General features: G+C 58.7%; 7 protein-coding genes across 7 annotated transcripts; 3 read left to right on the top strand and 4 right to left on the bottom strand.

Moving 5' to 3' along the window:
• Positions 1-11: 11 nt before the first annotated feature.
• Positions 12-1,999, top strand: FA10DRAFT_256497 (putative MFS nicotinic acid transporter Tna1; the record flags this gene model as incomplete). The annotated part of the gene is made up of 9 exons (XM_025519809.1): positions 12-204; positions 289-346; positions 408-510; positions 572-609; positions 671-744; positions 810-840; positions 901-950; positions 1,021-1,255; positions 1,333-1,999. 9 exons carry the CDS (start codon positions 12-14, stop codon positions 1,997-1,999), a joined length of 1,449 nt encoding a protein of 482 aa, XP_025374357.1.
• FA10DRAFT_269764 (hypothetical protein) lies at positions 1,995-3,909 on the bottom strand. The gene has a single exon (XM_025522871.1). The coding sequence runs from the start codon at positions 3,798-3,800 to the stop codon at positions 2,217-2,219; it is 1,584 nt and encodes a 527-aa protein (XP_025374356.1). The 5' UTR covers positions 3,801-3,909; the 3' UTR covers positions 1,995-2,216.
• Positions 3,910-4,024: 115 nt separating this feature from the next.
• FA10DRAFT_269763 (putative phosphoenolpyruvate carboxykinase) lies at positions 4,025-6,476 on the bottom strand. Its single transcript, XM_025522870.1, has 5 exons — positions 6,375-6,476; positions 6,082-6,125; positions 5,912-5,980; positions 5,644-5,837; positions 4,025-5,579 (listed from the first exon to the last, which is right to left on the bottom strand). The coding sequence occupies exons 2-5, from the start codon at positions 6,104-6,106 to the stop codon at positions 4,206-4,208; spliced, it is 1,662 nt and encodes a 553-aa protein (XP_025374355.1). The 5' UTR covers positions 6,107-6,125; positions 6,375-6,476; the 3' UTR covers positions 4,025-4,205.
• A 322-nt stretch (positions 6,477-6,798) lies between these two features.
• Positions 6,799-9,000, top strand: FA10DRAFT_245838 (hypothetical protein). Its single transcript, XM_025519387.1, has 4 exons — positions 6,799-6,996; positions 7,057-7,096; positions 7,159-7,562; positions 7,638-9,000. Exons 1-4 carry the CDS (start codon positions 6,994-6,996, stop codon positions 8,847-8,849), a joined length of 1,659 nt encoding a protein of 552 aa, XP_025374354.1. The 5' UTR covers positions 6,799-6,993; the 3' UTR covers positions 8,850-9,000.
• On the bottom strand, positions 8,958-9,482 carry FA10DRAFT_289228 (hypothetical protein; the record flags this gene model as incomplete). Its single annotated transcript, XM_025524267.1, has 2 exons — positions 8,958-9,111; positions 9,202-9,482. 2 exons carry the CDS (start codon positions 9,480-9,482, stop codon positions 8,958-8,960), a joined length of 435 nt encoding a protein of 144 aa, XP_025374353.1.
• A 186-nt stretch (positions 9,483-9,668) lies between these two features.
• FA10DRAFT_304557 (putative vacuolar protein sorting protein VpsB) lies at positions 9,669-11,957 on the top strand. The gene is made up of 2 exons (XM_025525369.1): positions 9,669-11,364; positions 11,439-11,957. The coding sequence occupies exons 1-2, from the start codon at positions 9,747-9,749 to the stop codon at positions 11,894-11,896; spliced, it is 2,076 nt and encodes a 691-aa protein (XP_025374352.1). The 5' UTR covers positions 9,669-9,746; the 3' UTR covers positions 11,897-11,957.
• Positions 11,958-12,135: 178 nt separating this feature from the next.
• FA10DRAFT_269758 (hypothetical protein) lies at positions 12,136-13,714 on the bottom strand. Its single transcript, XM_025522869.1, has 5 exons — positions 13,640-13,714; positions 13,314-13,571; positions 13,133-13,240; positions 12,834-13,070; positions 12,136-12,766 (listed from the first exon to the last, which is right to left on the bottom strand). Exons 2-5 carry the CDS (start codon positions 13,557-13,559, stop codon positions 12,533-12,535), a joined length of 825 nt encoding a protein of 274 aa, XP_025374351.1. The 5' UTR covers positions 13,560-13,571; positions 13,640-13,714; the 3' UTR covers positions 12,136-12,532.
• Positions 13,715-14,797: the final 1,083 nt, after the last annotated feature.

Below are 14,797 nucleotides of genomic sequence, written 5' to 3'. Positions count from 1 at the left end.
CGTCGCTGCTCATGACCAAGGAAGAGGAGAAGCGCCTCCTGCGCAAGATTGACTGGGCCATCGTGCCCTACTGCTCCCTCCTCTATCTCCTGTCCTTCCTCGACAGAGTAAACATTGGACAAGCGGCAGTGGCCGGCCTCAAGGCGGATCTTGGCATCACTGGCGGAAACAGTTACGCCGTCGCCCTGAGTCTCTTCTTTGTCGGTGAGTGCGCTAGCGAAAGGGTTTTCGAAGCCCTCGTCCGTAGTGTCGTGTACCGTCCTGATTCTGAATTCGCCGTCCTGACAGGCTACGTCGTCTTTGAGGTGCCGTCGAACCTCGCACTCAAGGCGCTCAAGCCTCATCGGTGAGCTGCTTCGCCTCGCCAAGTCTTCTTTTGCACGTAACTCACACCTCTACACCACAAGCTGGATCCCCTTCATCATGATCTCGTGGAGCATAGTCATGGTCTGCATGGGCCTCGTGCGGTCTGGCGCCGGCCTCATCGCCGCTCGTTTCTTCCTCGGAGTTGTCAGTATCTTTTCTCATTTACACCGAAAAAGCTCGCTGACAAGAGCGTTTATCCGTCTAGGCCGAAGGCGGACTGTTCCCGGGCATCAACTTCATGCTGTGAGTGGGCTTCTTACCGAGCCTTTTCTCGTTCGAGTATCTAAAATTTCAATTGCTTTAGGACATGCTGGTACTCGAGGCGGGAGCAGACGCTGCGCATCTCCATCTTCTTTGCTGGCGCCACACTGGCGGGTGGTGAGTCGCCGTCGCATCTCCAACGCTGTGCTGGCTCCTCTTAATCTGACCTCGTCTTCAACCAGCCTTTGGAGGCATCCTTGCCTACGGTCTCAAGTATATCCCCTTCCCTTCGTGGCAGCACTTTGGAGACAATCCCGTCACTCCGACGAACAGCAAGATGGTTGCTACACCGGGCGGATGGCGCTGGATCTTCATCATCGAAGGTGAGTCCTCTGCTCTCCTCCACTGTTTCTGTCTCTATGCTCGGTAGCTGATTGTGTGAGGGTCGCCTAGGCCTCATCACCTTCGTCTGCGCGCTGCCGGCCTGGTGGGCCATAGTCGACTTTCCCGCCGAAGACAACAAGCTGCTCAACAAGGAGGAGGCGCGCAAGTGGAACCACAAGCTGGCCATCTCGCAGGGCGTCACAAACGCCAATACGCCCTTTAGCTGGGCCCAGGTTCGCGAGGCCTTTCTCGACTGGAAGACGTGGATGTACAGCCTTATGTACATCTCCATTGCCAACCCGCTGTGAGTTATGCCCCCCCTTGTCTAATCTTTCCTTTGCCATGAGGCCTATTCTCATCGCATCTGAATGGCGAAAACAGCTACTCGCTCGCGCTCTTTACGCCGACAATCATCCAGAGCCTCGACTTCAGCGGGGCGTCTGCCAACCTCCTCTCTGTGCCGCCCTACGTCGTCGGCTTCATCACCACGCTCACCGTGGCCTACCTCTCGGACCGCACGATGATGCGCGGGCCCTTTATCATTGGCTCGATGTTCGTCGTCGTCATTGGCTACATCATTCTCATCTGCGACGTCGCGCCGGGCGTCAAATACTTTGCCATTTTCCTCACCGTCGCCGGCGTCTCGCCGTCGATTGGCACGAGCATCGCCTTTGTCGGCTCCAACTTTGGCCCCGTGTACCGGCGCGCAACGACAATGGGCATCTACTTTACCATTGGCAACTCGGCTGGCCTGGTCAGCTCCAATGTGTACCCAATGGCGGATGCGCCGCGCTACATCAAGGGCCACGCCATCAATCTCGGCTTCGCCGCCGTGGCCATTCTCTCATGCGCCGTGCTGATGTTCCACAACATCCGCGAGAACCGGCGAAGGGACGCGATCTCGTATGCGCACCCTGACGGACGGGACGTCGACCCCAGCCGGCTCGACGACGAGGCGGAAAAGAAGCGGTGGGGCTACGAGGGAAAGACGCGAGAAGAGCTGCTCAGCCTCGGTCACCGCCATCTGGCTTTCCGTTATGTATGGTAAAAAGTTCATCCTCTCTCTGTGCCTCATCGGCGGGGAAAGGAAAGAATCAAAGTGGAGATTGAGAGGGGTGGTTGTACCTGACATTGAACGAGGTTGAGAGGGGACTTCGTATCTGACATTTAATGAGAAAGTGTGAAAGAGTTAGGTGACTAAGGAATAAGAAAAAGACCCAGAAGGGAGAGGGAGAGGTCTGCTTGGCGACGATGGCTGCCGGGCCTCAGTCCTTGAGCTCGGGGCAGCGCATTATGCGACATCGCATGGCCTTGGATCGTATCGTCAGCCTGGCCTTGCTGTCGATGTCCTTGAGGGAATAGAAAGACCTCCAATGAAGCGCATTGCCGTGCTCCACTTCGTCCCACAGCTCGTAGAGCTTGATCAGTGCAAAATCGAGCACCGCCTTGTCTTCTCCGCCTTCGGCAGGCTCCTTTGCTGCGCTCTCGCCATCACCTTTTTCGCTGGTATCACCATCGTCGGGGTCGGTCTTATCATCTTCAAGCTCATCGACTCTATCTTCAAGCTTTTCGAGACGGTCCTCGATGTCGGCACTGGACCAGCTTTCAGTCGTAGCGAAGAGCGCTTCCACATCCTCCTTCACGCGGCGCAACGTGTTCGAGCGCTTGCCATCAGACTCCGTCGAGAGATCCTGTTCTTCACGAAGGAGCTCGACAGCTGTGTTGAGTGCATTGACCTGCTCCTCTACATCTCCGACTGCATCGGCGGCGACTTCTGCCATCTGCTCCTTGATTTCGTTTCGCAGGTCTTGCTCTGCTTCGGCCATTTCCTCTCGCAGGCTCCGTTTCAGCTCGGACATGCTTTTGAAAATTGCCTCGCTGCGCTCGTAGTCCTTGAGGCGTGCTTCGAGCCTTGCTTCGGTGGTCTGCTTCGTCTGTTCCACCGTCTGTTCCATCTCGGTTCTGAGATGCGAAATGCGCTGCTCGCCGGCGGTGATCTCTTCCTTGAGCTGCGACATGCGCTGCTTGCTCGCCTCGATCTCCAAATCCACCTGTCTGCCCACTTCTTCTTTCACCAGGCTCTCAACCGTCCCGGTCGTGGCGACACGGAGGCTCCACTCGACCGAGTCGATGCGTTCCTCGATGCGCTCACCCAGCAATCGGAGGTTCTCCTCGGCCGCGTCCTGCACGGCGCGCACCTTTTCGTCGATTTCCTTGCGGAGGCGCTGATGCATTTTATCGAGCTTCCGCTCCATTGCAGATGTGGCGAGATGCATCGAGTCCTGCTGCAGCTTCGTCTTGACCAAGACGGTTTCGAGGTGCGCCTGCATGACCTCGAAGCGCGCCTGCAGCGTCTCGAGCTGCGTCTTTTGCCGCCTCACGTCGTCCGACAGGCCCGCCGTCTCGTCATGTTGCTTCTCTCCCCACTTGCTGTTCTTGCGCGAATCATCGCAGCGTGCTGCAATGGCAGCATCGAATTTACGGAAGAGGGCTTGTACCGCCATAATGTCCTCCTCAGAGCCGAACTTCTCGGCCGTGCTAGCGGTGCCACTTGCGCGCGAGTCTTCAGAAGAAGAGATGGACAAAGCCTTCCACGACGGCGAGGACGACGACGACGACGAAGAAGAAGAAGAAGAGGAAGGAGCAGACAGCGTTGGAGACGACGTCTGCGGGAAAGAGAAGAAGGGAGTCGACGAAGAGCCAGAGCCAGTCAGAGACCTCGGGGAGCGGCGCACGGCAGCGGCAGCGACGTCTGTGTTCCTCCTCTTGTCCCTGCCCTTGCCCCTGCTCTTGTTCTTGCGCTTCTTGCTGCTGCTGCTGTCCTTCTTGGCGGCGTCCATCCTCGCCATTTACGTGGTGGCAAAGACAAAAGACGAGACTGAGCGCTGCGCTGCGAGCGCGGTCCACTGGAATGTCCTTTGCCCCCTGCAACACCGCTCCGTCCTTCCCAAAAATGACGAGGCCCGTGCTTGCATTTTATTTTCTACACTCTAAAGACGGAGCACCCTCGTCAGCCCCTGCGACAACCTTTGCTTTCCCGTCCAGGACAGTGCAGACGAAGCCCAAGCATCTCCCGGGGTAGTCTCGCTTTGATCATTTCGCCATTTTAGTTTAAAAGAGTATGTGAGAGGATTCTCTAGATGCGTACAGTAAATATGGAAAAAGAAAAAAGGGAAAAAGGAGAGAAAGACGGGGCAGAGGGCTGCAGATGGGAGGAGAAGAGATGCTCATCAAAAGTAGCCGTCGAAGATCACTTAGACCTTGTTGGGGCCGGCCTTGAGCACCTCTGGGCTGACATCGCTGGCGTACTTCTCAAAGGCCTCGTTGAACATGCCGGCGAGCTTGTTGATCTCGGCGTCAAAGGCCTTCTTGTCCGGCCAGGCGTTCCTCGAGTGGAGAATCTCCGAGGGGACGTTGCTGACCTTCTTGGGCACCTTGAGGTTGAAGACGTCAAAGTCCTCGTACTCGGCGTTGGCCAGCTCGCCAGAGTGGATGGCGTCGAGGATGGCACGGGTGTACTTGAGCGGGCACCGCTTGCCAGTGCCGAACTTGCCGCCGGACCAGCCAGTGTTGATGAGGTAGGCGTTGGCCTTGACCTTCGACATGCGCTCAGCCAGCATGGCGGCGTAGCGACGCGGGTGGAGAACAATGAAGGGCTGGCCGTAGCACGTCGAGAAGGTGGGGCTGGGCTCGACAACACCGTCTTCGGTACCGGGCGTCTTGGACGTGTAGCCGGCAATGAAGTGGTACTGGGCCTGCTCGGGGCTGAGCTTGGAGACGGGGGGAAGGACACCAAAGGCGTCGCAGGTGAGGAGAATGATGTTCTTGGGCAGGCCGGCAATGCAGGGGATCTTTGCGTTGTTGATGTACTCGATCGGGTATGCGCACCGCGTGTTCTCCGTCAGGTGCGAGTCGTCATAGTCGGGGACGCGCGTGTTCTTGTCGTACGACACGTTCTCGAGAATCGAGCCAAAGCGGATGGCGTTGTAGATTTCCGGCTCCTTCTCAGCCGAGAGGCCGATGCACTTGGCGTAGCAGCCGCCCTCGATGTTGAAGACACCATCGTCGGACCACACGTGCTCGTCGTCGCCAATCAGCCGTCGGTGCGGGTCGGCCGAGAGCGTCGTCTTGCCAGTGCCCGAGAGACCAAAGAAGAGCGAGACGTCGCCGTCGGGGCCCTCGTTGGCCGACGAGTGCAGCGAGAGCTGGCCGAACTTGACGGGCTGGAGGTAGTGCATGACCGAGAAGATACCCTTCTTCATCTCGCCAGCGTACTCGGTACCGAGAATGACCATCTCGCGACGCTTGAAGTTGATCTCGACCGACGTCGTCGACGTCATGCCCGCCGTGAAGCGGTTGGCAGGGAACTGGCCGGCATTGTAGATGATGAAGTCGGGCTCGCCGAAGTTCTCGAGCTCCTCGCGGGTGGGCCGGATCAGCATGTTGTGCATGAACAGCGCGTGGTAGGCCCTGGCGCAGATGACGCGGACCTTGATGCGGTACTTGGGGTCCCAGCCGGCAAAGCCGTCAAAGACGTAGATGTCGTCGCGGGTGTTGAGGTAGTCGATGGCACGCTCGCGGTTGATCTCGAACGTGTGCTCGTCCATCTTGATGTTAACAGGTCCCCACTGTTCATGAAATTTAAGTCAGCATCATGTCCAGATTGATTAGAGCACGATTTAAGAAACGCACCCAGACATCATCCTTGCTCGTCTCCTCGTAGACAATGCGCTTGTCCTTGGGGCTGCGGCCCGTCTTCTTTCCCGAAAAGTTGATGAGCGCGCCGTTGCTCGAGATGATGGCACCCTCCTTTGAGATGGCGTCCTCGTAGAGCGAGGCGACGGGAGCGTTTCGCTTCAGGTGGATCTTGTCCATGTCGAAACCGGCTGTTGGACGACGATTCCGATAGTGCCCGGGTCAGCTTCATCATTGGCATACCTCCTTGAAGAGTGCTGCTCACCATCCGAGAACAGTGCGATACTGTCCCTGCCGAGAAGCGCATACTGAGGGTCCTGCGTTGGCAGCTCATCTGTGCAAGAAGAGCAAAAAAAGAAGTGACGACGAAGTGAGCTTCTCATTTCTTTCTCCTTTGTCTTTCACGCGCCGTTGTTCCTGAGTCGTGACACTCACCGTGGTGGTTACCGGGGGAAGTCATGATGGGTGCTATTCTATCGCTGAGGAAGGCGAAAGCAAAATGGGTGGGTTCGTTGGTTCGTGGGGAGGGAGCAAGGGAAGAAGGGTGTGGGTGAATTTGGTCAGTGGAGGCCTGGGAGAGCGTGGAAAGCGAGAAGTAGGAGAGCGCCCGAGACGTAGTGCGGGGATGCCCGGTACCGGTCCAGGTTCAGTCCAATCAGGGAGACTAAAAATCCGACCGCGTCTTCCAGCTTGATCGAGCCGGCTCCACTCCAAAGTCTCCGACTCACCTTGAAGATTCTCGGAACGATTGCTGTGGCTGCTTTTGTCTCTACAAGATATCTCTTTGTCTATCTATGGGTCGTGAAAAGGAAACGGGTGGAGATGCGCGAGAGCGGAAGGGGGAGGAGGAGAGGGGAGAGGAGGAAGGAAGTCTGAGAAATGCAAGCTCTTATATGGCTTCTTGCTCTCCGATCGATGCAACAGCGATGCGTGATTGCAAAGGGGGACGTCGGGAGACCTCGCGCCCTATCTGTATAGGCTCCACTAGTATTACACTGCACTACTCCTCCGCTTTACAGATTTGGGTTCAGGGAGGGCCAGGTCGAGGATGGAGGTGCATGCAGAGGCGGCCTTCGCTTTGCAATACAACCCGCCCTCTGCCGGCCTCCCGCCTGCTCCCCCGCCCATCATCGGGCAAAGCAGGGTTGCTACGTATTGCCGCCCGCTCCGGCAGGGTCCGACACCGGGCGAGGCTTTGATTTCATTTTCGACACGTGGATTCGACCTGGAAATTGACACGTGCCAAGAAAGCATGGTCAGTGCCACGAAGATGACCTGGCTTCCAACAAGCTCGGCGTCTCCAAGTCAAGCCAACACAGGAGCTAGAGCGACTTCGACAAGCACAGAATGGTGAGCATCGGGAGTGTGCCTCTTCAGTACCATAACACATTGACTAACGATGAGTGGTAGGTCCTCCTCGCAGCGTCGGTCTGCACGCGGGGCGGCAAGCGTGAGTTTGCTTCACAGAGGAGGTGCACAGGAGGGATGAATGCTGACTTGCAGTACGAGCAGCCGTCATCTCGCGCCAATTCCGCGAGATGCCCAGGTCGAGGGTCGAGGCGCTACTCGCCTCGTTTCCCAAGCTCATCTCGACTGGATCGCAGCACACGACAATCGAGACGGACACGGTCCGCTACGTCTACCAGCCGTTGGAGGACCTGTACATGATCCTGATCACCAACAAGTCCTCCAACATCCTCCAGGACATCGACACCCTCCACCTGTTTGCCAGGACGGTGTCAGACATGTGCCGGAGTTTGGACGAGCGTGACGTGCTGCGCAACAGCTTTGAGCTCCTGGGCGCGTTTGACGAGATTGTCTCGCTCGGCTACCGCGAAAACGTCGGCCTGGCGCAGATCAAGACGTTCCTGGAGATGGAGAGCCAGGAAGAAAAGATACAGGAAATCATCGAGAGGGTGCGTTGGCAGGTTCTTCTCTGCAGTCAATTGGAAAGCTGACACGGGCGTGCTTGACGGCCTTCGTCTGTTTAGAACAAGGAGCTCGAGGCGCAAGAGGAGCTCAAACGCCGGGCCAAGCAGCTCGAGATGCAGCGAAGAGAGGCTGCTCGGCGAGGACAGATGGCCTACTCGGGCAACTCGGGCGGTTTTGGTGCTTCAGGTGGATACCAGGGTGTGCGCCAGTTCGAAGGGGCTACCAACACCGCCCCCGTCGTCCGCGACACGGGCGCGACGCCCTCTTCGGCGCCGGTCAAGCCCGCATTCAAGTCCAAGGGCATGCAGCTGGGCAAGAAGAGCAAGACGGCCAACTTGTTTGGTGCCGAGGCCGAGGACGAGGAGCCACTGCCAGCCCAGGCAGCTGCTCCAGTATCAAGAGCGGCGCCAGCAGCAGCAGCGACATCAGCAGCGACAGCGTCGGCGACGACGAGACCGTCCTCCAAGACGGTGGACCCCATCGACCTGTTGCCGCCCGTGACCCAGGAGGGTGTGCACCTCGTCGTCAAGGAGCGCATCTCGCTGCAGGCCACACGAGACGGCAGTCTCGAGTCGCTCGAGGTCAAGGGCGACCTGGAGCTGCGCATCACCGACCCCACGCTGTCCAAGGTTGCCGTCCAAGTGACGCCTGCCTCGACGTCTTCGCTCCTGCCTGCCTCTGCACTTCAGTTCAAGACGCACCCACACGTTGACAAGGCCGCCTGGGCCGATGGCCGCCTCATCAAGCTTCGCGACGCCAACAAGCCCTTTCCTGTGCGGCAAAACCTGGGCGTGCTGCGGTGGCGTGCTACGACAAAGGACGAGACGGTGGTGCCGCTCAGCGTCCAGTGCTGGCCCTCGCCCGCCGAAGATGGATCGGGTGCGTGCGACGTCATGATCGAATTCGAGCTCGAGAACAAGGCACTGCAGCTGCAAAACGTCGTCATTGCCGTGCCCCTGCCCCCGGACGTCGAGGCACAGATCGGCGAGGACCCAGAGCACGGGACGGTCGACGTCGGCGACGGCACCATCGAGTGGCACATCGAAGCCATCTCCGAGGAGGCCGGCGTCACGAGCGGTCAGCTCGAGATCAAGGTCAACGAGGGCGCCGCCGACCCCGACGTCTTCTTCCCCGTCTCGGTCGACTTTGTCAGCCCAGACAAGACGCTGGGCGACATTGTCGTCGACAAGGTCTCGCTCGCTGGCTCGGCGGCCCCCGTCACCTTTTCGACACAGTCGGTCCTCAGCGCCGATGGCTACTACATCAACTAGCCAACCATCCTTCTCCCTCCTGCCCACTTTCTCTCAATCACATTCCCCCACACACACACTCTCTCTGTCTCTCTCGGTCTTGTAGTAGTAATACAAAAGAGCAGCGCTTCAATTGACTGGCTTGACAAGACCTCGAGCGATGCTGTAGTACACGACGGTTGCGTCTGGCGACAGGACGGCCAGGAGAAAGTGATCCTTGAGAAGCTTCTGTCCCGCCCGCTCTGCCGGGAGTCTGTCGACGGCCTGGAAGATGTCGAGAAATCTGATGCAAGAGGGAAGCAGCCCTGGGTCAGCGCTACATTTGCGAACATGGACCCGTCTCTGCCGGCGAAAAGGGGCAACAGGTACGCACGTCTGGTTGTTGAGGCGATCGGCAATGCCGCATGACCACACGACTTCGAGGCCTCTTTGCTCGGGCCTCAGCCCGCAGATGGCCGCTCCTCCTCCTACCGCAGCTGTGTCTGACGCACCCGGACCGAGATCGAGGACGTGCAGGTGGTCCCAGCGCGCGGCGTGCGTCAGGTCCGCCAGCGTCTGGTGCAGGCTCGGCGCCTGCGACGGGTACTGCGCAATCGCATCTTGCACGTCCACCTCTTTGGGCGGCGACGGCGGCCCCGGCGCTGCGTTGGGCATGTCCCCTTGTACTCCTTCCCTTCCCTTTCCTTTCCCGTTCCTTTGGGGGTCTATTTCGGGATGGCTGCTCGTTGTTCCGTCGTCGAGATGCGCAGAAAATATTGGATTTCTCAGATGGAGGGGTGGGCAGGCAATTGCCATGTGGAACGCGCGCTCGGCGGCTTCGCACAGACGCTCAGGCGTCCACCTGCACAGTAACGACGACTTGGAAGAACACAAAGAAGGACAAGGACCGGGGGGACGACGACGAAGAGGGCGCGAAAGATGGACGTAAACAAGGCCGTGTCGGCCTACGTCGAGCGCATCGTCTCGAGCGTGGGCGGCATGAAGGTCCTTCTCCTCGACGACGAGACGACGCCGATTGTGTCCACGTCGCTCACCCAGTCGTCGCTGCTCCAGCACGAGGTCTACCTCACCGACCGCATCGACAATGCGCAGCGGGACCGGATGCGCCACCTCAAGTGCCTCGTCCTCGTCCGGCCCTCTGCCTCGTCGCTCGAGGCCATCGAGCGCGAGCTCAACCTCCCGCGCTACGGCTCCTACTCTCTCTACTTTACAAACACGCTCAAAAAGGCAGACATTGAGCGTCTCGCCACGGCAGACGAGCACGACGTCGTGCAGGAGGTGCAGGAGTACTTTTGCGACTACGTGCCCATCAATAGGCCCCTGTTCAGCATCAACTATGCCACACCGCCCAACAGGCTCTGGGCGACGAATGCGGCGACGTCGTCGGCCAGTGGCACGAGCAGAGGCGCTGGTCTGGGCGAGTGGGATCCAGAGGCGCTCGAGAGACACACACAGGGGCTGCTGTCGGTGCTGCTCAGCCTCAAGAAGAAGCCGGTGATCAGATACGAGAGAATGAGCGCGTTGGCAAAGAAGCTCGGCGAGGACGTCCTGTACAACATCAACGAACCCTTGGCGTCGCTCTTTGACTTTCGACGCACAGACGCTGCGCCGCTGCTCCTCATTCTCGATCGTCGAAACGATCCGGTGACCCCGCTGCTCTCCCAGTGGACCTACCAGGCCATGGTACATGAGCTCATGGGCGGCATCAACAACGGCCGCGTGTCGCTCGCCCATGCCGAAGGCGTGCGGCCGGAGCTGCGGGAGATTGTCCTGAGCGAGGACCAGGACCCGTTCTTTGCCACAAATCTGTATGACAACTTTGGTGATCTCGGCGCCAGCATCAAGCGCTACGTAGAGGAGTACCAGAAGCGGACGGCCAACAGCGCATCGATCGAGACAGTGGCCGACATGAAGCGCTTCGTCGAGGCCTACCCGGAGTTCAGGAAGCTGGGCGGAAACGTGAGCAAGCACGTCGCCCTCCTCGGCGAGCTCAGTCGGCGCGTCGAGTCGGACCGGCTGCTCGAGGTGAGCGAGCTGGAGCAGAGCCTGGCGTCCAACGAGTCGCACGCCTCGGACCTCCGCAACGTGTACCGGCTACTCGACCTGCCCGACGTCAAGCCAGACGCAAAGCTGCGCCTGGCATGCCTATATGCGCTGCGCTACCAAAAGTACTCGGGCAACCAGATCAACCAGATTGTCGCCAAGCTCCTCGATGCCGGCATGCCCGAGTCGCGCGCAGCGCTGGTCTTTGTCCTGCTCAACATTGCAGGCGCCGATCAGCGGCAGGACGACCTGTTTGCCAACGAAAACTTCTTCTCGAGGGGCAAGAGCGCACTGAAGGGCTTGAAGGGCGTCGAGAATGTCTATACACAGCACAGCCCGCACCTCGTGGAGACAATCGAGGACCTCCTGAGAGGGCGCCTGAAGGAGACGAGCTATCCCTTTATTGGACCGGGAGGAACAGGTGCCGCGGGCGGCCTACACCAGAGGCCGCAGGACGTCATCATCTTTGTCGTCGGAGGAGCCACCTATGAGGGTTCGTGTGCTGGAACCGTATCTCCTTCCTTTCACGAGCATTTCACTGATGACGATTCCCATTGCCCTGCACAGAGGCACGCACAATCGCCCTCCTCAACGCACAGCACGACCACAGCGCCGCCTCGGGCACCGACACACCACCGGTGAATGCGTCGGGCGCCGCATCTGGCCTGGCCGGAGGGGGGATCGGCGGCGCCTCGGGCCCATCGACGAGATTCCTGCTTGGCGGGACCTGCATCCACTCCAGCTCCTCGTTCCTCGACATGATCCAGGACGTGGCCTCACGCCTGCCCTCGTCCTTTGCGCGCCCACCACCGACGTCCAACGCCGCATCGGCCGCGTCGCAGCCGTCGCTCAACCTCTCCATCGGACCCGTCCAGCTCAACGTCGGCGGCAGGCAGGCAGGCCAGCCCGGCGAGCAGGGCAGCTTCTTGGATCCGGGAAGGATGGGCGAAGCCGCAGAGGGAGCCAGAGATCTTGCCAGAGGCCTCTTTGGGAGAGTCAGAGGCGCCGTGGACAGTCTATCATGAGATGCAATTCATTTCTTTGCTCTAAATTACCTCGTCTGAGCGAGAGAGAGGATTGAAGCTCACGACTGTGTGTAAGGAGCGGGTGACAAAAGATGCTATGTGTTTGTCACTCGCGCGTCGCGGACCGTGAGGCGTCAAAAAAGATCGTCATCATCATCGAGATTTCATCATTCATCAACAGAAGCCAAGTCAGTCAATGAAGAGAGAAAAATAACGACACGAAGAGATAAGGGGGAAAGGGGGACGAAGTCGTGAAGCGACACTTGGTCGATCCATCAATGATGGAGAAGGGGCTATAAAAGGGGGAGACGAGACTTGGGTAGAGCCAAAGAATAGGAGAGGGAGAGAAAGACAGGGGAGGATTGGGGAAAAAAGGGAGAGTAGGTGGATCCGAGGAAGCGATTGACGTGGGGTATAACGGAGATTAAGACAAGCGATTCGGTCGGATGCACCGTACGTCGAGAGGAGGAGTGACCTGTGACCTGATCAGCGGAGAGCGTCTATGCGATAGTTGTGTGGGAGGGGAGGGTTTCCGAGACTGAGAGGGGTAACTCTGGATCTCCGCATCTCGAAAAAGGTATGGTAGTCGTTGCGGGTGTCTCGTTGAAAGGGCTGCGCACTCTTGGGGTGAGGTGCTTAGGCAGCGGCCGTAACGGGCGTAGCAGCCTCGGGGGCCTTGGGGGCGGCAGTCTCGACCTTCTCCGAGATGGTCTCCTCGGCGGGCTTGGCCTCGGTAGCAGCGGGGGCGGCAGCCTCCTTCTTGGGCTTGTTGAAGAGGCCACCGACGCGAGCCGAGAGGCGACGGCTGAGCTTCTCCTTCTGCGAGGGAGAAGGAGCCGTGGCGTCCTCCTTCTTGGCAGCCTCGTCGAGCTAGTAATGGTATTCCACATCAGCCTCGCGTCGCTACGTGTAACGGTGAAAGACAATGTAAACTCACCTTGACGGCGGGCTCCTCAGTCTTGGCAGCCTCCTCGGCCTTGGGGGCCTCCTCGGTGGCGGCGGGAGCAGCAGCGACAGCGGCAGGCTCCTCAGCCTTGGGGGCCTCCTCAGCGACAGGGGCAGCAGCAGGGGCAGCCTCGGTCGTCTCGGCGGGCTTGTCAGCCTCGGCGGCAGGGGCAGCAGCGGCCTCCTCCTTCTTGGCCTCCTCAGCCTTGGGGGCCTCCTCGGTCGTCTCCTTTCGCGTCTCGTCAACTCAGGGGCTCAAAACACTCAGAAAACAGGGCCGCTGTTGCTCACCTTCTTGGCCTCCTCCTTCTTGAGCTCCTTCTTGGGCGACTTCTCCTTCTTGTTGAAGAGGCCGAAGAACTTGTTCACGGCAGACTGGCGCTTCTCCTTCTTGGGCGTCTGATCAGAGGGAAGGGTAACGTGAGCCGACTGTAATGTCTTTTGATACCACATCAGCTATGACTCGACTCACCTCAGCGGCGGGCTTCTCGGCCTCCTTGGCAGCCTCCTCGGCAGGCTTGTCAGCCTCAGCCTTGGTGGCGTCGGTGGCAGCCTCCTCGGCGGGCTTGTCGGCGGCGGCCTCCGTCTTGGCGGCCTCGGCCGGGGCAGCACCCTCAGCGGCAGGAGCGGCCTCGGTGGCAGCAGGGGCAGCCTCGGGGGCGGCGACGGTCTCCTCGACCTTGTTCTCGACGGGGGCAGCGGCTTCGACGGCAGACATGGTGCTTGTTATCTGCGCAGCACATCTGATCAGCCCCTCGATCTTGACTCTATGCACCTCTCCTACTATACTCTGCTCACCTTGGTAGGTGTTGAAAAAGGGGGGAAATGCTCAGTTTGTGCGGTGGGAGTTAGGTAGTGGGGTTGTGTGGTAGAACACTGATTGGAGAGAAGAGAGAGGAGTGAGGGAGAAAGGGACGGGGAGGTTTTATGCCCCCAGCAATCGCCTTTCTACTCACATGTCCCTCTTTTTTTTCTTTTTCTCTCAGGTGCGCAATCCAGCACGGCAGCACAGTCATGACAGGGATTTCGTTTTCGTTTTTTCCCATTTTTTTTATTTCTAGGGTCCGCCAATCTGTAATGAGGTGCGGCGACATCCACAGCGCTGTGGTTTATTGAAGAAGGCCAACGCCCAGACCGCACCTGCCCATTTTGGGACGAGCTCCTTTTGGCGTGGCGGAGCCCAGGCGCCGGCAACTACGTCACGCGTCATGCTTCAGCCATTGATCAACAGCGAGGACAAGGAGATGTTTTCAGAGGAGCATTCCGCAGCAGCCGACGAGAATTGCCTAGCCATCCATCCTCAGGAGGCCAAGCGCAGCCAAGGTCAAACTTTTCCATGCTTTTGGCTGCATCTACCTGCACGCTTGCCTGCTCGCTCTTAAAGCAAGGACCGCCGTTGTGTTGGTTTTGGATTTTTTTCTGGTTGAAAAGTTTGCCTCCCTTGGAGCGATCCTTAGCGCTGTTTTTTAAACTTTTCCCTTAAATTGCCCTAGGCTTGGTTTAAAGTAGTGTGGTAGTCACACTAGTAGTGCAGCAAAGAAGGGGGTGGCTACTCTGACTAGCGGCTCCCTGGCCTTATCACGAATGACCAGATCGCACTGTCGCAATGATAACGGAGGAACGCGGATTGGGGTTTGGCACGACGTCAACCTCGGTTCCCGTCGAGACGCGACGGACCCTCAGTCACGCGATCAAGAACCGCTGCACTGCGCTTCCGAACACCTCCCCTCCATGCCTGTCTGTGTGACAATTGTTTGACAGAGAACCACGTACGGATCGTGCGTTTTCTGAGCAGATGCAAGGCCGATCCATGTCCTACTTATGCAGAGAAAATCTCTTGGTTTTTTATTTCATTTGAAAAACGAACCAAACAAAATAGCCACTACTAGAGCGGAAGGGGGGTCCAGCCGCGGCGCACGACCAGATTGTCAAGAAATCTGTCACGAGCTTTTGGTC

This window comes from Acaromyces ingoldii (assembly GCF_003144295.1).
Source record: "Acaromyces ingoldii strain MCA 4198 unplaced genomic scaffold FA10scaffold_8, whole genome shotgun sequence".
In the NCBI taxonomy this organism is placed as follows: domain Eukaryota; kingdom Fungi; phylum Basidiomycota; class Exobasidiomycetes; order Exobasidiales; family Cryptobasidiaceae; genus Acaromyces; species Acaromyces ingoldii.
The sequence above is the reverse complement of the archived record's forward strand: the minus strand, read 5'-3'. Positions and strand labels throughout refer to the sequence as shown.